We start from the raw sequence: 24,184 nt of genomic DNA, 5'->3' as shown, positions 1-24,184 counted from the left end.
GGTAGGGGGCTTGTATGATGTGCTAGAGTAAATGGTATGTTTCATTACGCTCAAACCTCACACTGCCCTCTGTGGTGGAGTGGTGGCTATGAGACGTGCCCACATTTCAAGTATATCCCAAATCAAATTACTTCAAATTGAAGAAAAGAAATCTATTTTCATTTCCTGGGGGGTGTTTCACAAAGATTACAAGTCGAACTTAGCTCTAAGTTGGACTTAAATATTATGGAGAGCCATCTGTAGCCTTATAATGAAATATATTCAAAAGCAAAAATCAAGTATCTTAGTAAATTCCTCATCAAGAACATGAAATCTTCCATGATAATAAAAAATATGAATAATTTGAATCAACATTTTATGCCTTTTAACATAACTTTTACATAAGATTTTCATAGATGCCAACGGCTTTCCATAATTGTTAAATCCAACTTGGAGATAAGTTCAACTTAGGATCTTTGTGAAACACCCCCCTGGTTGTTTGTTCAAGTAAGTACCCTGTGCTCATTGATACATCATATATGTCAGTATATGAAGTGGTCCATTCACTTTCAATCAAGAGGTTTAGGCTTCATATCTCAGCCCAGCACATATGTACTTTGGCAAGACATAAATCTAAATTAGTCACTCTTTTCTAAGGTGTAAATGGGTACCTGATATGTCAGAACACTTCATATTTGTCTGTGCAGCTACTGCAGTGGCTATGGTATTGGAGCACCAGGAGCATGACAGCAATATTGACATGAGTGATATACAACATGCCACTTGGATTGTGCATTATTGTGCAGAAACCATGTCAATACTAATCCTTGTAGTTGTCCGTGTCCAGCTTTTTGCGAGTAGGCTACAAAAGAAACCTCATGCAAGCTACAGCTCATAAACATGTATATTTGATATCAGACCTTTGTAAGAAAACACGCCCATATGTAATTATAATTTTATAGGTTTTTCTTATGGCAAATCATTTCATACAGCATATATTTTAATACATACAAGACATACATCCATTCTTAAATCATCAATTTTTTTAAAATCTTTTCTCAGGTCTGCTACATCAGCTAACAGACCCGATCACACAGAGACACCTGGGAACATATCTGGTAAGAATATATTTTTCATTTTGTTATGTAACACTTTCCTGATGAAAACCATCAATCACTGTATTGTGCTGAGTTCCAGTCATTTGAGAATTTGTAATTTTTTGCATACTTTTAAATTTCCACAGCATATGGCAGATAAATCAATTTATTAGATATTCAAATTTTCTCTGTTTTGATAGTTTTCTCCAAACAGTTACCCTCCCCCCTCCCCCCAAGATAAACATAAAGAAATGTGCATGATCCATCGAATGTGAGAAAAATATATTTTATTTTGTAACAGATTAATGTTACTGATTGCTTTCAACAATTATGAAAACATAATTGGAAATTATTTTAACGCTTTCTATGGTGGACATGTACCAAATAATCTTAAATTATTTTTGGTTTGTGTCCCACTGGTGAGAAAATCAAGCAAACAAATTTGTTTATGTTTACAGTTTGCCCAATCTTTATCATTTGAGTCCATATTTTACCTCTTCATCAATTCCAGGGGTCAGTGGTCTACCAGAGGGTGTAGATCCATCGTTCCTTGCTGCTCTACCAGAGAACATCAGGCAAGAAGTCCTCCAGGAACACCTGGGGATACGCAATGCCCCTCATCAGGCTGCCACACAAGCAGCATCTACCCCTCCATCAGCTCCAGGTGAACCTGCAATTTCACTTAGTCAGGTGAACCCGGAGTTCTTAGCCGCTCTGCCACCACATATACAAGAAGAGGTAAGACTTATCTTTAATTTTTTTGTTTCTGATGAGGTTCTTTTCATCATTGCCCGTTATTACATTTGTTGACAATAGATATCATACATAGAGAATAATAATTGTGATTGTGGTATTGACAATATATTAATATCAATGATGATGGTATTTGAAGTAGTTGACATAGTTTTAGTGAAGCTGATGTTATATAGAGCATGAATAACTTCAAGAGAAATTTCCTTTTGAAGCAGTTGTTAGTATAAACAAAGTACAGAGACAGAGACAATCAAATGATTGTATAAAGTGGAGAGGAAGGGCCACTTTTTCTATTACATTTGTTCAGTAATTACATGCGTTGAACTATGTGAAGTTAGCATTGCAAAATATTCAACCACGTCACTTTCAAGTGGAAATATAACTGAACTGTCAACTTTTCTTGATAGGTACTTGCACAAGAACGAGCTGAACAGCAACGTCACACCCTGGCTGCCCAGAGTAGCACATCCGCTCCTGTTGTACCCGCTGAACCAGTGGACCCTGCAGCCTTCATCCAGAACCTGCCCCCTGGACTCCGTCAGACAGTCCTTGCCGACATGGATGATAGTGTGCTTGCAGTTCTTCCTGCTGACATCGCTGCTGAAGCCCAGGCTCTCCGACTGGACCGCGTCCTGAGACATCGTCAGCTCATGCAGGATCGACTGCTGAGGGAGACTGGTATGCTGAGTGCTATCCTCCGCTATTCAGGTGCTTTACAGGGTAGCGGACTAGTAGGTTGTCCCATCAAGCTACCATGGTGGGACACAAGTCCATCCTGATATTACATTCCCAACCGACACCAACCTAAAAACTGCATGAGACCAGTCATTAGGGGTCATGATTGAGGGAATTAATATCCAGGGTTGCCTGATGAAGCAGCACCAAATACGCATTCGTTTGAGGAATTTTTGCATTCGTTATCTTTTGATTTATGATTTTATTTGAACTAAATATAACAAGTGCTTTAGAAATACATGTGCGATTAAAAAAATTGACTGTTGGAGTTATATGTAAACTATAGTATCTTATAAAGTGAATTTTCTTCTTCTTGACACAGGTTTGCAAGGTCGATTGGGGCATGGAATGAACTACTATCGTTTGTCTGTACCCCGTCAAACAGGCCAGTCATGGGGTTGGGGAGGTAGTGGTTCCAATCGAGGCGGCAGTCACTCCAGACAGCAAGGAGTGTTTAGTTCCATCACTCAGAACCAGGGCAGACAGCTGGTGGACCTTGAGGCTCTGACCTGCCTTCTGGTACTCCTATTTGTCAATGAACCCAAGCTTAATCTGGTACGTCTGCTACGAGTGCTTCGTAACCTGAGCTTCCATCAGCCTACAAGGCAGTGGATCCTTCAGGCTTTACTCAGCATCATGGAGCGCACCAAGGCCTGTAAGACACAAGGTGATGGCAAGGCAGCAAGTGCAGAAGCAGATATGATGCCCCTGCAGAAGATGGACTCTGGTTCAGGAAAGGCTTATCAGCAGCCTTCCTGGCTCTCAATCAGCATGGACGCTGCCTTAGGATGCCGTGCTAGTGTCTTCAAGGTGCAAAGGTCCAGCAAAAAGAGCTCTGACAAGCAAGGTTCTCTAGTTTGCATACACCCGCAAGTAGCACCAATGGTGTGCAGACATGTCATGGATGCTCTCCTTGCTCTAGCGAAGGAGTTTCCATACCAATTTATTCCCATAGCGAGCAAGAAAGACTCTCTCAAAGACTTCTCAGGGATTCCTGGTTTATCAAATATGAGTAGTAGTGCCTCTAGCAACAATGAACGTAAGTCAACGCTCACTTCCAGTCAAGAAATGGGTGAGGAAGCAAAGACAAGTGCAAGTCAGGGTGATTCCAAAGCTAGTAACAAAATAGAATTGGACTTCTGGGACCTTCTGGTACGACTGGACAACACCAGTCAGGGCAGGAAAGGCAAAGTGACATCCCGGCCTTCAACGGTTCCTGCAGCAAAGGAAGGCCAGGACCCAGATACTAGTAATTCAGCTCTTTCCAAACTGATGGCTATGCTGTCACACCCTGTGGTGAAGCGTAGTACAGCTCTCACTGACAAGCTCCTACATCTGCTGTCCATGGTAACCAGCTCCTTACCAGATGGAGACAAGGATAAGATCAGCAGTCTGCAGGTGAGTTACAGTTCATCTTAGAGCGCGTTTATCTAGGCTTGCCACTAGATATGTACATATCGTACCCCACTATCGAACCCCACTATCATACCCCACTATACGATCGTGATTTGCGGGATGTCGCGTTTATCTACTCTTCACGATTCAAAATAAAGGCCTTGTGTCTGCCCAGCTGTTTTGACCCGGGAAGCAGACCGTTTCTCGGAGGTCAAATTCACACACATGCTTGTACACAACACCTGTGTGGTCCTATTTGTATGTGACGTTCAAAACAGCTTTGCGTTTATCGACCTCTCAGAAACGTGATTCTGGCTGTATGTCACATACAAAACGCACCTTTTTGCGTCTTTTGATATGCCCATATCTAAAGACGTTTGAAAAAGGCTTTGCGTTTATCTACTTCTAAATTTGCCTGAAAGACGTTTGAGAAACCTGATTCTAGCCAAAAATTTCCTAGATAAACGCAACCCTAATACACTTTCAGTTCAGGAAAACGTGGTGGACGTAATACCCTATCTTGTTTTATATAGAAAACCTGATACAATTAAAGTTACATACTGTATTTTTGTAGTACATCATTACAATGCTTGTTAATGCCGTATTCTTGCCCACATCTTAAGCAGATTTCGTGAATTATAGGAGAAATGCTTTCTTTGTACCCACCGACAGCGACAGTAAAGTAGAGTGTCTTGTAGAATCAAATAGTGCAATTATTTTTTGGGACATACAATGAAACTTCTTTTTTTCTTTGATTAACATCCAATATTTCTCTTCTTTTGCAGTCTGGTGTCATACGGAGACCCAACTCATACCTGTCAGATGCGGTCAGAAGCTCATCAAACCGATCCTCGTCTATCTTGGCTGTAGCAGCGCCCTCTTGTGGTGACCAGTCAAGCAGAGGACAAGCCGCCAGTGAGGACACCAGTAGTTCTGCCATCACTCCTCCTGTAGGTAGTCCCATGGATACTGCCTCACAAGGTAGGTTTACCTCGCTACAAGTTGTAAGATTTACAGGTTCAAAAATGTCCAACCCATTGTATGAAAGGCACATTTTTGTTGTTTTCTTCGATAGATAACTCCATGGCATTCAAAAACCTTTAACCTGTCAGTCTATAAGTCAATGAGTAATTATTTTACTTCTCGTATCAAATATCTTTGAAAGTTGATGATAGCAGCAGCTGAAATGTCTGATTTAGTGTAAGAATGTTTTGAGAGGTAGCTACATTGTAAATGCTTAAAGATAAACTTTAGTACTGGTAATGCGATTGCATTGTGAAAGGAAAGGTGTGGAAAGGATCAGAAACAGTTGATCATGTAGCATGTAAGTATTGGTGTGCACTGCAAGGTTCTGGAGTCATCAAAATCATAATAAATTTGACCGAGTCTTGGTAAAGTAACAAGCACTCACATAGAAAGCTATATATGGGACAACACACATGGTGTCGGGGCTAGTACTACCTTGATTTCCTTGTCTTTCTATGCTCATTACTCAGCCAGTATACATTTTCTTCCAAAATTGTTTGGCACATGTCATTTATTTGTAATCTTGAACATTCAGTGTAAGTTTCATTTTATTCTGTGAGAATTAATTTTATTTTTTTACCAGTACTGGAGTTTATCTTTAATTCTGACAAGACTAGATGCAAAATATTATTTCTTAAGGGGAGCACAACTGAAGCTGTGATGATATATGTGTATGGTGTTATTAAATTTACAGAGCTTCCAAGTACACAGAGTGTCAATGAGGAAGAGTCATCAAGCAGTAAGACAGAACCTCCAGTCCCTGAGAAAACACTGGTAGATGAAAACCTCCTCCAGTTAGCAGTTGAGGTAAGTTTCTTTTCGTTCTATACTGGCGGTCAATACTTGAGTCTTTCTATAACACCCTTGTGATTATGCTAAACATGGGGGATTTCAGAAAAAGATGCCAAAACTGCTTTATCCCCCCTGAAATCATGCCCTTTGGATACTGCAAGACACTCACTTTGGACCAAGTGTAACCATTTCCTGTCAAAAGTCTTAGGTTTTCCTGATGTATAGGAGAAGTGACTTGTATTCATCCTGACCCGAAATGTGTTATCCATATAATCAAGTTTAGAGAAACAATATAAGTACATAAGGTCGATTGGGGCATGGAATGAACTACTATCGTTTGTATGTACCCCGTCAAACAGGCCAGCATCTAATATAAGTACAATCTTCATGTGTTTGAAAGCCAGTTTTGTTGACAAAAAATTTCTAAAAATTATGTAAACATCCCTCACTTGTTTTTATCACCTGTTCCTTAGGTTTTGACAGCACATACTTGTTCTGAAGATGGTCTAGAGGATGCTACCACAATGTTGATGCAGTTATCTAGGGGTCACTCTACCACTAGGGAAGCTGTCCTGAGACTCTTACTCAGAGGAGCACAAGAACTTGGCCAGACGCTCTGCAGGTAAGAAAGATCTTTATTAATGTGGTTATCATGAATTTTTGTTGTTGGTTTCATATTTGCTACTGTGCATCGGAAGTTAAACACCATAGTTATTAGAACCCCATTTAGGCAATTGCTAAAAATCTTTATGTTTACATGGTTATCATATTTTCTGCTTGGTGTTAACTAGGACTAATTGATATCATTGTTCTCACCAACCACAGAGACATTTTGAAGCTCCATCGTGAGGTCCAAGAATACCGAGCAAGACAGCTCCAGACAGACACGTCCCCTGAAGATCCAGACGATAGCAATACCAACTCGGCCTCTGGAACCTCCTCGTCTGTCTCAGCCCTTCAGGGCTACATCGCAGATCGCTACAGCCCCAGCACGAGTATTGTTATCAATGCCCCTACCACTGGCGCCAAGAGAACTGGCTTTGAGCTTCGGTTGCAGTCCATGGGACTCTTTACGGGCAAGACTTCAAACCAGAACTTCCTGCTGAGGATGCTCAAGGTCATCATCCAGCTGCGAGAGGTTGCCAAGAAGGCTAAGCGGGTGGCTGATATTCAGAGATGTAAGTAGCGATAGCTTAGGCAAGCCATGGGTTCTTAATAGATACCTATCCTGAGCTTTTAATGAACTATCAATTTTGAAAAGTATTGCAAGACATTTCTATGGATATTTCCCTTTACATTGTCAACTACTAAACAGATGTTTACTTTGATGATTATGTTATCCCATTGAAATGTTCATTTTGTGGTTCAAAGGGACATTGGCGAACTTGCACTTCAGACGGTTTCGTTATATGATGCCGTGATTTCTGTCCTGTCTGACTTTTTATGCCTCCGCCACCGAAGGTGGTGCCGGAGGCATCATGTTTTCGGGTTGTCCGTCCGTACGTCCGTCCGTCCGTACGTCCGTCCGTCCGTCCGTCCGTACGTCCGTCCGTACGTCCGTCCCGTTTGACCGTTATCACAATATCTCAAGAACCATTTAAGATTTAAACTTAAGACTCGGGAATAGTATTTATCACCATAGGAAGACGATCTGATTAGATTTTGGAGTACGTAGGTCAAAGGTCACAGGTCACAGAGGTCAACTTATGAAATTCCTTGTATTGAGTTTGTTAGCGCGATATCTCAAGAACCATTTGAGATTTAAACTTCAAACTTAAGGATAGTATGTATCACCATAGGAAGACGATCTGATTAGATTTTGGAGCACGTATGTCAAAGGTCAAGGGTCACAGAGGTCAACTTATGAAATTCCATACATTGAGATTGTTATCATGATATCTCAAGAACCACTGGAGATTTAAACTTCAAACTTAGTGATAGTGTGTATCACTATAGGAAAACAATCTGATTAGATTTTGGAGCACGTATGTCAAAGGTCAAGGGTCACAGAGGTCAACTTATGAAATTCCATACATTGAGATTGTTATCATGATATCTCAAGAACCACTGGAGATTTAAACTTCAAACTTAGTGATAGTGTGTATCACTATAGGAAAACAATCTGAGTAGATTTTGGAGCACGTAGGTCAAAGGTCAAGGGTCACAGAGGTCAACTTATGAAATTCCATACATTGAGATTGTTATCATGATATCTCAAGAACCACTGGAGATGTAAAAACTTCAAACTTAATGATAGTGTGTATCACCATAGGAAGACAATCTGATTAGATTTTGGAGCACGTAGGTCAAAGGTCAAAGGCCACAGCGCACATTATGAATGCAAAAACAGCTTGTGATCGCGTTATCTCAAGAACCGATTGATGGATTCATGCCAAAATTAGGTCATGTTTGTTACTTGCAGAGCCAATGAACTGAGTAGATTCTTGGTTCATAAGGTCAAAGGTCAAAGGTCATGGGCCCATTATGTATGCAAAAATAGCTTGTGAACGCATTCTCATTAGAACTGACAGATGGATTACTATTTAACTCAGAACATCTTGCAGAGCCAATGAACTGAGTAGATTTTATGGTCATGAGGTCAAAGATCAAAGGGTCATATATGTATATGAGAAATTGCTTGTAATCACAATATTCTGAGAACCTGTCAATGGATTACCATTGAACGTGAATTCAATTTTTTTTTTCTGTTTTGGTTTGTAAAATTGCTCTATAACGGAGGCATCATTTTCGACTGCGCGCAGTCGAATTCCATCTAGTTATTACTTTATTTTAGGGGGAAGTAAAAAAAAAAGTGACAAGAGCATATAGCAATAATAAGTGATTTTACTTGATTTCTAGAGTACTTGCTCCATTAGAATGAATCCTTTGTACCTTCCTTACAGTGGGTGGTCCTAACATTGCTGCTGCTGTAGCTGCCCTGGAAACCAATGCTACAGAGCTGATGCAGATGATGAGTAGACGTAGCACAGTCCCAGCCAGTAGTAGACAGACTGACAGACAGAACAGCCAGACATCTCAAGGGGTGAGTTCATCTCATCTCTTCTCTTCTCTCCTCTCTCTCTCTCTTTCTCCCTCTCTCTCTCTCTCTCTCTCTCTCTCTCTCTCTCTCTCTCTCATTCTCGTACTTCGCCTGAGGAAGAATGAATCCTTGTCATGGAATTTTTGCAGTTTTAGATGTAAACCACTATTTTTGTGTAATCCTGTAATGATGAATAATAGCCTTTGAAAAAACTCAAATATTTTATTTTTAAAGATGAAATGTATTTGTGAAGAAAAGTGTCAACTATGTTATTTAGAATGTTAAATAGATGATATGATTAGCGCCAGTAATTGAAGTGATGAATAATTCAAATGCCATTTTTCCATTTTAATGACATAACTTATTCCATTCCGATCAATCTATCTGGCACAAAAGGCATCTGGTGCAGAGACCAGCTCAGCTGCTAGCACGCCGTCAGGCACAGCCAACACCACACCAGTCACAGAACAGCCCCCACCCGTCGCCTCATCCACAGTCACTGACACTGGAGAGGTGGTGAATCCTGGACGCACTCCCTCCGCACCTGCAGAAACACCCATGGAGGTGGACTCTGTGGTTCAACTGCCAGAAGGGGTGGGAGCACGACAACTGGAGCGACAAGCATCATCCAGCACCACGTCCAGTCAGAAACAAGAGGTAAGATGTTTTTCTTTAAAATAATTGTGAACTTAGTTATTCTCATGACCGAGCATGTCCAATAAAGGATGTTTGATGTAGAGGTGTCTTGGTCCAGTCGATATGTCACGGGACAGTGGATCACATGGTTTACGATTCGAGTCCCGCCATGGCATTAATGTCCTTTAGCAAGACATTAATCTACATTTGCCACTCTCCACACAGGTGTTAAGCGGTTACCTCGTAGGATGCAGACTTTAATGTGTTTGGATTGGCAGGAATACTTCCCATTGAGTGGAACGTGTGTACTATCATGTCTGATCGAGTAATCAAATCCAATGACCGGGGTAAGAACAATTACACTGTAAAGCAGAAATAGAAATATGACATATTATTATTTTATTATTAGGGTGTAGTGCGTCGATATCAAATGCTGAAGTGCAAGTATTTTTGTGTGTTTGCTTTCAGTGTTTACAGTAACTCTACATATCTTTCTTAGGGTCATTCCAAAACGTGGATATGCTATATAGATACAGACAATCCATTGGTTCTGTCATTAAAGTAAATCATCATACTGTAAATCTTTGCTGAAGATTTCCATCTACCTTTCAAACTGTAAAATTTCCCTTCTTTGACAGTTACCACCTGTTACATTAAACATGTTCATTCTTAACACCAAATTCATTTTCTACAGGATGATGATGATGGTCCTCAGCTGAGTGACCTCCTAGGCCTGGAGGAGCTGTGGGACACCCTGAGCACATGTCTTACAGAGCTCTCCCTCACACCAGACACCCATGCAGTGCTTGTCCTACAACCTGCTGTAGAGGCCTTTTTCCTCGTCCATGCCTCTGACAAGGATGCCGGCAAGGCATCCGCCGCCGCTGCACCCGAATCCTCTCAACCCTCTGCCTCCTCATCCTCACAGGCCCTTCATAGAGAAGGGCTCACCAGTAGTGCCTCCGACATGGGTCCCATCTCACCCATGCCAAATACTGCAGGGTTCTTCGCCAGGGAGAGCTCAGTCACGTCCATTGTTACTCCTAACATGCCGTGTGATATACAGAAGTTCTTAACATTTGCAGGCAAGATATTCATCACATTGACATTATCTCTCTGTGCAAAGCACACAAAGTTTTGGAAATGCACTGTTGCCCCAAAACAAGATATGAAAACAAAATGTTGAAGTGCTCTGAACAGTTCTTATAAGCGATTATTTTCTGGCAGAAAAATGGTGATATGTAAAATATATATACAGTTTAAATTATGTCAATTAATGCTACTCCAGTGGGACTTGTGTGTTCCTTTGTGCATTTTAATAGCAATGTATACCATTTCATATTTCATAGAGAAACATCGCAACGTGCTCAACCAGATCCTTCGCCAATCTACCATCCATCTCTCAGAGGGGCCTTTCTCCGTGCTCGTCAACCACGTACGCATCCTCGACTTTGACGTCAAGAGACGTTACTTCCGTCAGGAGATGGAGCGAGGTGACGAAGGCATGCGGCGTGAAGACATGGCTATCCATGTGAGAAGGGAGCATGTGTTTGAGGACTCGTATCGTGAACTGCATCGTCGTACCCCGGAGCAGTGGAAGAACCGCTTCTATGTGGTCTTTGAGGGAGAAGAAGGCCAGGATGCTGGAGGTCTGCTCAGGGAGTGGTATCTCATTATCTCAAAGTGAGTCCTTTTGTTCATTTTGTTTTGTTATCAATGGGGGCTGCTACTTTGAGGCATTAGCTCGAGTTCAGACCCTTAATCCTTCCCATTTTAATCTCTGAGGCTTCATGCTGCACATGCACAGCACATATGGGGCTTTTTTCTAGTTCATTTGATAGAAGCAACTGGTATCCCTGAAATATCTAGAAAAGCTTTCAAAACACTGTTGTAGTCTATCAGAGCAGTGGAAGAACCGCTTCTATGTGGTCTTTGAGGGAGAAGAAGGCCAGGATGCTGGAGGTCTGCATGGTCACATGAGACAACGTCAGGTATGAAGAAAAGGAGAAATACTTATTAATGATTCTCATTATCCAAATCATATATTTTAATCCATGATTCGCAATACTATTTGATTCTCTTCTTCGCAGGGAGATCTTCAACCAGATGTATGCCCTGTTCCGTACCTCACCTGGAGACAGAGTAACCTACATCCCCAACCCATCGTCCCACTGCAACTCCAACCATCTCAGCTACTTCAAGTTTGTGGGCCGCATCATGGCTAAAGCCATCTATGACAACAAGCTTCTGGAGTGCTACTTCTCTCGCTCCTTCTACAAGCATATCCTTGGGAAGCCAGTCAAGTAAGATTCCATTCCTTGCTCTACTTATCTTCCTCTCTAGGAACATTCATGTTGAGATCTGTCAGGTTTTTATGCCTCCGTTACGAAGTAGCCGGAGGCATTATGTTTTCGGGTTGTCCGTCCGTCCGTACGTCCGTACGTACGTACGTACGTACGTCTGTACGTACGTACGTCCCGTTCTCGTGATCGCGTTATCTGAAGAACTGGTTGATGGATTCCTGCCAAACTTTGGTCATGTATGTATCTTGTAGAGCCGATGAACTGATTAGATTTTGGGGTTACGAGGTCAAAGGTCAAAGGTCACAGGGCTCATTATGTATGCAAAACGAGCTCGTGATCGCGTTATCTGAAGAACTGGTTGATGGATTCCTGCCAAACTTTGATCATGTATGTATCTTGTAGAGCCGATGAACTGATTAGATTTTGGGGTCACGAGGTCAAAGGTCAAAGGTCACAGGGCTCATTATGTATGCAAAACGAGCTCATGATCGCGTTATCTGAAGAACCGATTGATGGATTCCTGCCAAACTTTGGTCATGTATGTATCTTGTAGAGCCGATGAACTGATTAGATTTTGGGGTCACGAGGTCAAAGGTCAAAGGTCACAGGGCTCATTATGTATGCAAAACGAGCTCGTGATCGCGTTATCTGAAGAACCGATTGATGGATTGCTGCCAAACTTTGGTCATGTATGTTACTTGCAAAGCCGAAAAACTGATTAGATTTTGAGGTCAAAGGTCAAAGGCCACAGGGCTCATTATGTATGCAAAACGAGCTTGTGATCGCGTTATCTGAAGAACCGATTGATAGATTGCTGCCAAACTTAGGTCATGTATGTTACTTGCAGAGCCGATGAACTGATTAGATGTAGGGGTCACAAGATCAAAGGTCAAAGGCCACAGGGCACATTATGTATGCAAAAACAGCTCGTGATCGCGTTATCTCAAGAACCGATTGATGGATTCCTGCCAACTTAGGTCATGTATGTTTCTTGCAGAGCCAATGAACTGAGTAGATTCTTGGTTCATAAGGTCAAAGGTCATTGGCTCATGTATGCAAAAATAGCTCGTAATCACAATATTCTGAGAACCTGTTAATGGATTACAATTGAACTTGAATTCGAAAAATTTCTTCTGTTTTGGTTTGTAAAATTGCTCTATGACGGAGGCACATTTTCGACTGCGCGCAGTCGAAGTTCCATCTAGTTTCTACCTACGGGCAGTCAAAGTTTCATCTAGTTTTGAATTAAATGATTATATACAAACTTTTGAGTTACCATACATTGATCTACATTTAAGAATTTTAGTTCTCAATCTGTTTCCTTGATTAGCACCATTGAAAAACCTTGTGTTCATTCTGATTAACCCATGGCTTCTTGGTGAGTGCAATATAAAATACACAACTAAAGCAAAGCATCAGTCTGTTTACCTTTCTACACAAGTGGTCTACAGAAGCTAAGTTTTGGACATTGATATTTTCTTCCCAGTTTAACTACACCACACTGACTCAAAGAACCACATTATGTGGAATTCTTTTTATTTATGTTCTTCTGTTAAAATGGAAAAAGATCAAAATGTTATTTTTGACCACGCTAAACAACGTGATGGATCGAAAGAAGTGATAGTAGTCAATATCACTCAATTTCATGAAATACAGTACAGGATTTTGATTTGTCTCTTTTAAGTAATGTGATCAGTCATATTAATATGCTGTTAACCTATCAAAATAGACAGGTTGTTAACCCTTTTGATATAAATGACGAAGTGGTGATCAACATTTCTAAATATCTTATCAAAATCTTGATCTAATCTAATTGTAATCCAATTTCTTGCCTCCCCCAGATACACTGACATGGAGAGTGAAGACTATGCTTTCTACCAAGGACTTGTATTTCTGTTGGAGCATGATGTCTCTGAACTTGGTTATGATCTCACCTTCAGTACTGAGGTATGTGTCTGTTTTCTCCTCTAGTCTTATGGTTGCACTCGGGTTGGGTTAGTTTGAGAGTTTGGGTTCGGGTTAGGTGTAATGTATTTTCCAGGGTTGAAATTCCAGGACCCTGTTTCATAAAACTTGATATCAATAACAAGTTACAAGCTACTGAAATTATGGCATCTGATTGGCTGAGAGCAAATTTGTCATAGAAATTTGTTATAGATACAAAGTTTTATGAAACGGGCCCCAGGGCAGGCAATTAAAATGTTGGAAATTGACTCCAAAGCAAATTTTGCGAGAGCATGAGTCATAGAACTGTCTTCATACAACAAACAGAGAAAGTTCATATTTATGTATTATTCCACTGACAGTAGATGGATTTCACAGGGGAGAAATATGGAAAATGGGATTGTGGAGTGATTTACCTCTGGTAAACTAAATGTACATTTAAAAAGAGCTGTGGTGCAAACACAATAAAATGATACTACATAATAGAACTTATACTAACGATAAAATATAAACTTTCCAGCTTACATAACTCAAGATATTGCTACTGAAGCTTTAGGATTTTGAAATTATGTCATGAATTAATGTTGGATTTAATTATTTGTTATCCTCTTAACAATTATTTTGTGCATGATCAATACAACATTTTGATGTTGACTTTGAATATACTCCTTACAGATTGAAGAGTTTGGAGTGACAGAAGCGAGAGACCTGAAACCAAACGGCAGCAATCTGATTGTGACCGAGGACAACAAACAGGAGTACGTACACCTTGTATGTCAGATGAAGATGACGTCTGCCATCCGCAAGCAGATCGATAGCTTCCTGGAAGGCTTCTATGACATCATCCCTAAGAAGCTGATTGGTATCTTCAATGAGCAGGAGCTTGAGCTGCTCATTGCTGGGCTGCCTACCATTGATGTGGATGACCTCAAAGCCAACACAGAGTACCACAAGTATCAGAGCAACTCTCTGCAGGTAACTTTGGAATCTTTGTTTTTGTGCTTCTGAACATATTTTCACAGGTTGCGTGGAAACTTGTACCTCTAGGATGTTTTATTTTTTCCTTTAGGATATGAATAAGAGGAAAAACAATCTTTAAAAGTGGAATGATGGTAAATGTAATAAGTTTTGAGTATGTTTCCTCTCAACAACTTTGAGGTATGATATTAGGTCACTTATGAAATATGTATAAGAACAAATATATGTTCTATCAGCTTTACTTCCGTCTCATTTATGAACACATGGATACGTAGAAAGCAAAATAGCCCATGTAAAATAGTAAAGACAAAATACATCTTACCCACAAATTGAATTGAAAATTATTTGTAAACAATGACTTCCTTCCAACTTCAGATCCAGTGGTTCTGGAGAGCGCTACGCTCCTTTGATCAAGCCACAAGGGCCAAGTTTGTGCAGTTTGTGACTGGAACATCCAAGGTGCCCCTCCAAGGGTTTGCATCACTGGAAGGCATGAACGGACCTCAGAAATTCCAGATCCATCGTGATGACAGGTCTACAGACAGACTGCCAACTGCTCATACATGGTAAGCACTCGGAAGGTTGTATTGTGATGACTATAAAGGCTTGTTCAGATATGGCACAGTAACTGCCGCAAAAAATCCATGACACTTTTTTTTAAACGTGTAAATGAATGGTAACTGCACGCAACAAAGGACTTGGGAATATTCACCGAGCTCTGTGTTATAAGATACAGAAATGTGAAGCATACTACATTTTACGCAGACCTGCCAACCAGTACGATTTAGTCGTATTTAGTACGATCTTTAGAAGCAAATACGACAGTACGATTTTCCTCAATAAAATACCATTTTTGTGTGTGTGTGTGCCATTTTCAATGGCAAAATGCCCATTCTGTCCTATAAAGTATCCTACAAGCATCTCACATCGGCAATTCGGGGATGTTCATTGGTTAATCGAACGCACCAATCGTGACAGAATCATGCATATCCAACCAACGATCCTTTGAAAAATTTCTTCCTGTATGTAGGAACTGTAAGAGGCATTGATCCGCGTAACAGTCCTTGTTCGTTTTTTAAGAATACAACTTTTGTCAGTAAAATACAACTTTTGGGATTAAAGAATACAGTTTTTGAACTCCAGAGGTTGGCAGGTCTGTTTACGCCATCATAACAAATAAAAAAAGGTTATGGTTTTGCTGCGTCATGTCTGAGCGAGCCTTACTTGTGAAGATGTAGTTATGACATTTGTCAAAGAAATGTGTTTTTAAATCAGATGTTGTTTTTATTACAAAGTGTAAAACTTTCTATCAACATCAACAATATTTATTCATATTTTTAGAAATAAGATACCAGCTCAAAGTTAACACTGTAAGTACTGAAGAAAGATCATTACAAAATAATAATAATAAGTAGCATGGTACAGTATTTCTTTATGATGGCCAGGATCCCTTTATATTATTGTTTCCTTATTCACTTTAGCAATGTGAAGAAAATGAGTAGAACTGTATCTCCTTAAGGATCTTGCAATTATTTGTCTTTATACCACAGAATTTTAGCCAAGCAGCCAGATACCTTACCAGTATTCAAACATGACATATTCTTATTTCAACCAGAAATACCAATTTAAACTAATTTGTGATATTGCCTTTAAATGTTCTTGATGATGTGACTCTCCTTTTCTTGTACAGCTTCAACCAGTTAGACTTGCCAGCCTATGAGACGTATGACAAGCTTCGTCGAATGCTCCTCCTGGCTATTGAAGAGTGCACTGAAGGATTTGGGCTTGCCTAGAATCCACAGAGATGTTGGATGCTGGAAGACATTTATCTATGACTTTTCTTTCTGATGAAATTATATATATGTAACCATTTTTTTTCCCTGTGTAAGGAGGAAAAGTTTATGCCAGAGATTACTGTGTTATTAACATTGAATATATATTTGAAGGAAGATTTAAATAAAGTTTTTGGGAGTTTTTTTGTTTTTGGTAGGGATATTATAAGAGCCACTAGTATGTCCATATATATCTTTCTTAACTTTGAATTTTATACCTTATATACTACATACAATTATATAGGCCGACGTGGCCATATAGTTTGGTTTATTACAAATGGAAGAATTAACACCGTCAATATACTTGCTGTTTAATAGTGGCAGCATCATTTGTACTTAATCTGCATCATAACATGTTGTCCTTGACTGAATTATTGCAAGAGAGCTCTACAAATTGAAAGTGATGAAAATATTGCATTTGTTGCGTTCGGATCATATTAGTTAGAAACCCGTTTCATGGTTATAGTTTGGTGTGTTTGATATGCTATTAACCGAGGCTTTCCACTTGCATAGCCATTACAGCCTCTTGTGTTCGATTTCATTTTTCAAATGTAAGTTTGATGGCTTGCTTGTATTAAAACAGAAATATGAGGAAAGATCCATAATATGTTGTAGAGGATACCTGTTCATTATCAGTCGTGAGGTATTAACTTTCAAATAGTTTACATGTGTTGCTGATTGGTAGTGAGTCAGTGTTGAGAGCTAGCTAGCATCAAGCAGGGTCTAGAGTCTAGGTATCCTTAAAGGTGCTTCCGTTTATCTCATTAAACTTGTTTCATGTGAGATGATGATTAATGCAAGGTATCGACTATGCATTTAAAGTTACAAAAACTTGTTTAAAATATGGACTGGACTGGAAATTAAGAGCTCTCATTTCACTTGGCCAGTTACGTAGGTAATGTATGAGGAAATGAATCTTACCTGTTAGCTGCTGATTTTTTTTTCCTAGTATGACAGAGGTTGTCAAGCTCAATTTTAGTTTACTAAGTCTTAAAAATCCATGACTTTGACCTGAAATTTCTGAAAACTATAAAATGGGACATGATTACTTTAGAATTTCTTGAGCAGATCTGTTTTAACAAGGTTTTGTAGAGGATGTTAAAAGGCTCATTTTTCAGAAAGAATCAAAACCAAAACCAAAACTGTCTTTATACACTTGCAAAAATCACTAATTAAAAAAAAAACTATTTGCATGTCTGCATACACTATAAGGATTCCCACTTCAGCTCAAGGCAGCAAAAGCAAAAACTGGGGATTCCATCATCAAAATTACTATTCAACATGTACATACATGTTAACATACATACCAGTCACATAGACATGTGCGTGACACAGTCCTGATAGATCATGATTGTTATCACCATGAAGGCCAATTAATTTTGTCGGAGGAATTTTATGCTCAAGTAAACAATAAAAGAAAAAAGGCGACGTGTACATGTAATTTATTTTTTTCTATCTGAGAAATTATAATGAGATGTTGTCATGACGAAGTAAGAGTATTAAACAAGACATATTTTAGGCCAGTATAACTGTGTGGTCTTTTTAAAGCACTTCTGTTCAAATAAAGTTGCAAGCTGAGCTTTTGAAATTGCCAGTAATGTGGTTTGATGACTTATATTGCATGTTTTATTTCTCTTTACGACTTTCTTTGACTATGCCATGTTATAAGCAGCATCTAATATCAAGAATTATCTATGACCTGACAGGAAATATATGTAGTTTATGAAATGATAGGTTTTGACAAAGTTGAGGAGGTTTTTTTTCCTATGATGTTCATATTATAAGTTCTGTATACCAGTATTTCTCCATTGGTGTGGTGTTTATCAGTCATACTCATTGTTGAGAACAATTTAGATATGTCTTTGTATAATAGATAATTTGTCAACTATGAATTGTACATTTCTACGAGGAATAGACAAGATAGTGGGTTATTCTGAGATGACTTGAAATACTTGTATTGTTCTTGATATCATATGATTAATGTTTTTGACGGTATAAAAGCTGTGAAGGGCTTGATTTCTTTTTGTTATGTATACAAAAAAGTTTAAATTCTTGCTATGAAATGAGATTAAAAACAATATAGTATTTGATTAACGAACTTAAACTAAGGAATGATATATGCATTTGAAGCAATAACTTTATTGCATCATATCATTATGTTCTCAACATATTTCCTGATGCGATTGTATTATGTGGGGGAACGGTTCAATGTGTTGAATGGATTTATTGTTCTTTGTTCAGGAATTGTGGAAAATATGAGTGTGTGTAAAAAGACAAGGATTGTTTTCACAGACTTGTATTCAAGGGAAACTTGAAAGTAATTGATGAAGATTGTTGGAAGATGTTTTGGGGCCTCTAGCCATCTGTGCAAAAGAAGTTGATGGTCATTGCCAATTAAAAAGATGAATTATTGAGAGAAAAATTAATCTTTGAGTTCAGTGTCTTTCTTTATAATGGTTTGTTTACAAATGTACTGCTGTACCAGAGCTATGTGATTGTCCGTCTGCTTGTGTTCATAGGATCATATTCATAGAGTCACGCCTGGCTTAACTTTCCCGTTAATTCATTGATTTATGGAGTGCCACTTGTCAAGCAAGCTCTCTCTTTTGGTCTTTAAAACAAAAAGCGTAATTCTGTGACAAGATAAGCAAGATAAATCAAGTCATAAATAACTTATGTAGCAGCAAATAAAGATGACAATGAGAAAATAATGAAATTCTGATAACTTGATGTAATGAGAAGTTGACACCTGGCGCTCCATAAACGGGAGGAATAAAGTAGTCCGCTTTTATGAATACCAACTGCGGGATTTCCTTGGATTATCATCTTCATACCTGTTACGATGTCGAGGCTTGTATTGACCTTCATTTGGAGCCATTGACACACTTTCATTGCAGCAGACCAAGTTAGACTAGTTATCTTGTAATCTGTCGGTACACTGTATCATTATGATGATGGTTCTAGATGTATATAGTGTAATGGCACCCACTCATAGATGCACCCAATCAACAACAAAAACATTTGTATATTAACTGATACAGATTTAAAGCACAAAGTTGGAGAATAGAGTCATTTCTTGTTTCCAACCATGTAGACGAAAGCTTATCGGTGATGTTATGTTGAAAGATTGTTTGAATGAATGAAATGTTTTGAGTGGCCTCAAAGAAAGTAGATAATGAAACTTCAGATTTGCATATATGATGTTTATGTTTATGTTGGTATGTTTCTTGAATGAGAGGGTGTATATTATAAACATGTTGATATAAATCACCATAGGTGTCTGAGAGTCAGGGGATTCTCTGAAGAGTGCTTTATTTTGTAGAAAGTAGACTACTTAGTTGCATGTTTTTATTAGGATACACACTCTCTCTCTCTCTCTCTCTCTCTCTCTCTCTCTATTTCTCTGTCACTCTCTCTCATCTCTCTCCCTCTCTCTAGCCCTCCCCTTTTCTCTCTCCCTCTCTCTCTCTCTCTCTCTCTCTCTCCCTCTCCCTCTATATTTCTCTCTTATGTTGAAATGTGGCACTGCAGCTTTTTAGTGACTGCATATTCTTGAACTCTAGGAGTTAAGGGGAAAAATCAGGGGGAGATCATGAAATTAAAGTCATAAAACCAGGCATGTGAAACTGGGATGACATCTTTTTTTTATCTCACATTAGTACATGTAATATACTTTGAATTTGAGTTTTAAATCACTTTTCATTAAGTATTCACCAAACAAAATCTACTCTAAACACTTAAAATACCGCTGGCATCCCCCTACATACAAGTACAAGCAAATTTATGAAGCTATATGGCTTCAGAGCTGTGCCTGGTAAATGTAGCCGATTCAACACGTACAGCTACAGCTAGCTAGCTATAGCCAGATACAGATCATTTGACGAACTCTACGACTACTTGTCACGTGACCAAGTAACCCTTCAGAAAGATGGCGACCAGCAGCAGTGAATTCCCTGCTTCTTATTCGGCTGGGCAATTTGCGAGTGAAAGTCCCAGCTGTGACAATGGCCACTCGGATTATTTCAACATGGGGGACAGAACGAAAACAGAGCAGGTGAGCCTCTCACTTTCTTTTCGTTTCACTTGTTTTTATGTCTTGTTTAGTAGTTGTTGAAGCAGGTGTCGGTTCCGTTTTTCATTCCATTCTGTGTAGCTGTGAGTGACCCGAGTGATGACTGTGAGTGTGATGTGAGTGACTGAGCTGAGCTGTGCGATCATCATCATCACGATCCCGGGCCCTCACTGCCACGGCCCGGCTCGGTATTGAAGCCCTTTCCGGACCGGGTGAGCCGATGCCAGCTGACTTAATTATGCTGGCGTTTGTCCCGGAATGGATGTTTTTTTGTTGATTCAGACTAGTTTTATGGGCAGTGTTATTGTCTAGAGACTAGATTTGAAATCTTGTCTTGGAACCGTCCCATTAAATTTGAGCTTTTCATATTTTAATTGAAACGGGATCCCGAATCGTTGATGCTCACCCGTGCCCGAAACTCAAAAGAGCATTAGAGCACTGGCTTGGCGCCGTGAGTAAAAGTGTCAGCACTAGTTTAAAATCATATCCAGACTTTGACCCATGACCAATCTGGCGTGGAGATACCCTACTAAAACATACCAATTATCATTATCAAGTAAATATTCATCAAATGTCCAAATAATGGTCATGATTTAAAAGTTGTTAAAATATGTTTCTTACCTGTTTCGTGTAAATTTTCTTTAGGTGTCATGGCAAACCGCTGCACAATACAAGTGCATACCGGTGATGGATTGCGGGCGGGCGCGCGCCTGTGTGAAGTTATCTACCGTAATGGGGATCTGAGACCGAAGATAAACTTCACACAGGCGCGCGCCCGCCCGCAACCCACCACCATCGGTATGCACTTGTATTGTTCAGCGATTTGCAGTGAAATCTGTGAAAAAGTGTATACTAATATCAATGTTTTTTCTGAAAAATTCTCCCCCAAAGAGAAGAAAATTGACATGAAACAGGTAAGAAACATTTAACAACAAGTCAACATTAAATCATTACCATTATCTGCACATTTGATGAATATTTACTTGATATTTGGTATGTTTAAGTAGGGTATCTCTACTCCAGAGTTACGGGTCAAAGTCTGGATATGATTCTGAACTAGCGCCAAAGTGTCTCCCAGCTCAATCATACACAGGGTGTCGACTCACTCACCACTCTGAAACTAGAACCAAACTAGCTGCCAATGTCAGGATTTCTGTCTGTCATCCTTATTTTTTAAAAACAACCATTATTTGTGACAAGTTCACATGCACAAATCGGCGCCTACAACTGCACCTCGCAGCAAAATAAAGGTCCTTCCCCGCCTGGGCTGGACAATTTCAAAGAAATAAAAATATGTAAAATCATTTCGTATTTTTCTTTTGACTAAAAGTCTAAAACCAAACCAATCTTTGTTCATTTAATTTCGACCAGCTTTCTGCCTCGTTTTCGCTTGACTGAGCCACAGAACAGTAAAAGATGCTATAGACAGGTTTAACTCTATTTGTATCAGGTGAATGAAATCATTTGTAACAAGGCACTTAAAGATTTTTGCATTCAATTTGAATTACATTACGAAAATGACCAATTGACAGGCAAGTGACCAGTAGTTAACATACCAGTAGTGAGTGTGTCACTGATCATTTACACAATTAAAAATTGCATGTCTGAAAAACTTGATACATACATGTACACAGACAAATTCTTTGAACATGATCACATGAACACAGCACGACCATGATGCCATTTCCTGAGGTTTAGAAATATATTTATAATAAATTACCGAAAGGCAGTGGGACAACGAGGTTCCCAGTACCCGTGATGGGTATTTCATTCATATAAATTATCATTAGCTTGAATGGGGCCCAGTGACACCATATATACGTGTAGTGAAAGGTTCTCTTGCAGTGACTTGTAGGTAGTTTACTAATTGTGGAAAATAAAAAAGGGGGGGGGGGCACAGTGAAAGACTGACAGAAGCGACGTGTCATGCTTGCGCAGACAATATGCATTGTCAAATGGAAAAATAAACACTGGCATTTGTATAGTCATTACAGATCTATCAAGGTTCATTTGTTGGTCTAATTTATCATATCATCTCACTTATCATATCACCGACAATGTTCTTGATCGTACATGTAGTTGCTTTCATTTTGCCAGCAGCCGATCTAACATTGTTTTGTCATAAATCTAGTCGGCGAGCTTCCCACCGCGAACCTTTCGAGTCCCTGTAATTTTGCGTGCAGCAGATCTAGTAGCAGTAGCCTCACTGGCAAACTGCCAGCACATTAGCTTCCCACCATAGACCGTTCGTGTTCCGCTGAGAGTGTGGCGGAAATTTTGTGAACATATTCGCATTATGAAATTAACATTGTTTTTTTTTAACTTAAATAACTTGTGTAATTAGTTTTCATTATCTGTTTTTCGAAAATTGCCCCTTGTTCTGGTTAAATCCCTGTACATGTAGGCAAGGGGCAACTTTTAAAAATTAATTTAACCTTGGTCCTATTCATTCACAGATTTTCAAAAATGTCCAAAATCATATTCATACATGTAGGAAATCAATATGCATGCAAATGACTCAGTACACCCTGGAAGTGGAAAACTCCCCACCTAAAAGTAGTAACTTCAGGCACATGACCTTTAGGGTTGCAGCCTTACCCATCATAACATTAGACAAATGACACCGCCCCCTACCCTTTTTTTTCTCTACAAATTGAACCCACCTCCCCCCACCCACCCACTTCCCCTCATATAATGGACCCAGTCAAATCCGATAGGATCCACATAGCATCAAGATTTACAGTTCCAGGCTACAACAGGAATTCAGGCATCATGAAGTCCTTGAGGAAAAGCTCTTGGTTCCTGTTCCTTGATGACAAGGATGATGTATCTAGTGTCTTGATATGGTTGTACAGGTCAATGTGGGACTTGCAGAGCTTTTCCACACTTTCAGATCCAAGCATCACTGTCAGTTGATCACTGGTCAGTGCGGTCAACTGACTTCAATTGAAAAGCTCTTGGTTCCTGTTCCTTCATGATAAGGATTAGTGCTGTAGTCAAACTTTTAACCGTCCGGTATCCGACCGGTATCCGACCGTCAATGGCACTATCTGTTTTCGATTGGACGGTTTCGTTTTCCTGTTTTTTGTAATTATTATTTTTTTTAATTTAAAGGAAAATCAAAAGAAATCACATTATCAACAAATACATGTAGTGTACATAATTAGAAACAAAATCACTGAACAAAAACAAGTTTGGGCGACATTATAGTCATCATAAGTCAGCCCTGACTGTTGAATGTTGAATTGCAGAGCAACAATCTACACAATAACAATCAATTGCAAGATTGTAGATTGAGAAGTTGACTTGTAAAACTAGTTCCCAGGCCAGCCTTGAAATACATGCACAATACTTCACTGATGCCATTTAAATCCCAAATCCTGACCTCTGCAATATCATGATCGTGAGCTATAAACATGAATACACGTGCGTACTAGATTCATTAGCTTCATAAACAAAGTGAAACCCAGTTATTGTTCCAAAGCATGCCCGACAGTAAAGTCTCCGCTTTTGTTCAGTGATTTTTTTTCTAATTATTTACATTATTTGTTAATAATGTGATTTCTTTTGATTTTTCAATTAAAACACAAATTATTTAAAAA

The 24,184-nt window shown here is 39.3% G+C and overlaps 1 protein-coding gene and 1 long non-coding RNA gene across 3 annotated transcripts in view; both read left to right on the top strand.

The window, feature by feature from the left end:
• LOC575742 (E3 ubiquitin-protein ligase HUWE1) overlaps nucleotides 1-18,936 on the top strand; it is a 70,879-nt gene extending 51,943 nt beyond the window's left edge. Inside the window, exons 64-80 of the mRNA XM_030983561.1 lie at nucleotides 1,042-1,097; nucleotides 1,588-1,814; nucleotides 2,237-2,537; nucleotides 2,887-3,962; nucleotides 4,745-4,940; nucleotides 5,680-5,792; nucleotides 6,251-6,399; nucleotides 6,603-6,955; nucleotides 8,681-8,820; nucleotides 9,214-9,474; nucleotides 10,148-10,538; nucleotides 10,803-11,136; nucleotides 11,544-11,756; nucleotides 13,598-13,703; nucleotides 14,376-14,675; nucleotides 15,054-15,244; nucleotides 16,369-18,936. Coding sequence (XP_030839421.1) covers nucleotides 1,042-1,097; nucleotides 1,588-1,814; nucleotides 2,237-2,537; nucleotides 2,887-3,962; nucleotides 4,745-4,940; nucleotides 5,680-5,792; nucleotides 6,251-6,399; nucleotides 6,603-6,955; nucleotides 8,681-8,820; nucleotides 9,214-9,474; nucleotides 10,148-10,538; nucleotides 10,803-11,136; nucleotides 11,544-11,756; nucleotides 13,598-13,703; nucleotides 14,376-14,675; nucleotides 15,054-15,244; nucleotides 16,369-16,471 — 4,510 coding nt within the window. The 3' untranslated portion in view covers nucleotides 16,472-18,936. The remainder of the gene's footprint in view (nucleotides 1-1,041; nucleotides 1,098-1,587; nucleotides 1,815-2,236; nucleotides 2,538-2,886; nucleotides 3,963-4,744; nucleotides 4,941-5,679; nucleotides 5,793-6,250; nucleotides 6,400-6,602; nucleotides 6,956-8,680; nucleotides 8,821-9,213; nucleotides 9,475-10,147; nucleotides 10,539-10,802; nucleotides 11,137-11,543; nucleotides 11,757-13,597; nucleotides 13,704-14,375; nucleotides 14,676-15,053; nucleotides 15,245-16,368) is intronic.
• Nucleotides 18,937-20,407: 1,471 nt separating this feature from the next.
• The window catches only part of LOC755670, a 59,942-nt gene continuing 56,165 nt past the window's right edge, over nucleotides 20,408-24,184 (top strand). For both annotated transcript variants that reach the window (XR_004063836.1, XR_004063835.1), the window contains exon 1: nucleotides 20,408-20,564. This is a non-coding gene — a long non-coding RNA (serine/threonine-protein kinase A-Raf). The remainder of the gene's footprint in view (nucleotides 20,565-24,184) is intronic.

Source organism: Strongylocentrotus purpuratus, unplaced genomic scaffold, assembly GCF_000002235.5.
Source record: "Strongylocentrotus purpuratus isolate Spur 01 unplaced genomic scaffold, Spur_5.0 spur5_contig_829, whole genome shotgun sequence".
Classification (NCBI taxonomy): domain Eukaryota; kingdom Metazoa; phylum Echinodermata; class Echinoidea; order Camarodonta; family Strongylocentrotidae; genus Strongylocentrotus; species Strongylocentrotus purpuratus.
The sequence above is the reverse complement of the archived record's forward strand: the minus strand, read 5'-3'. Positions and strand labels throughout refer to the sequence as shown.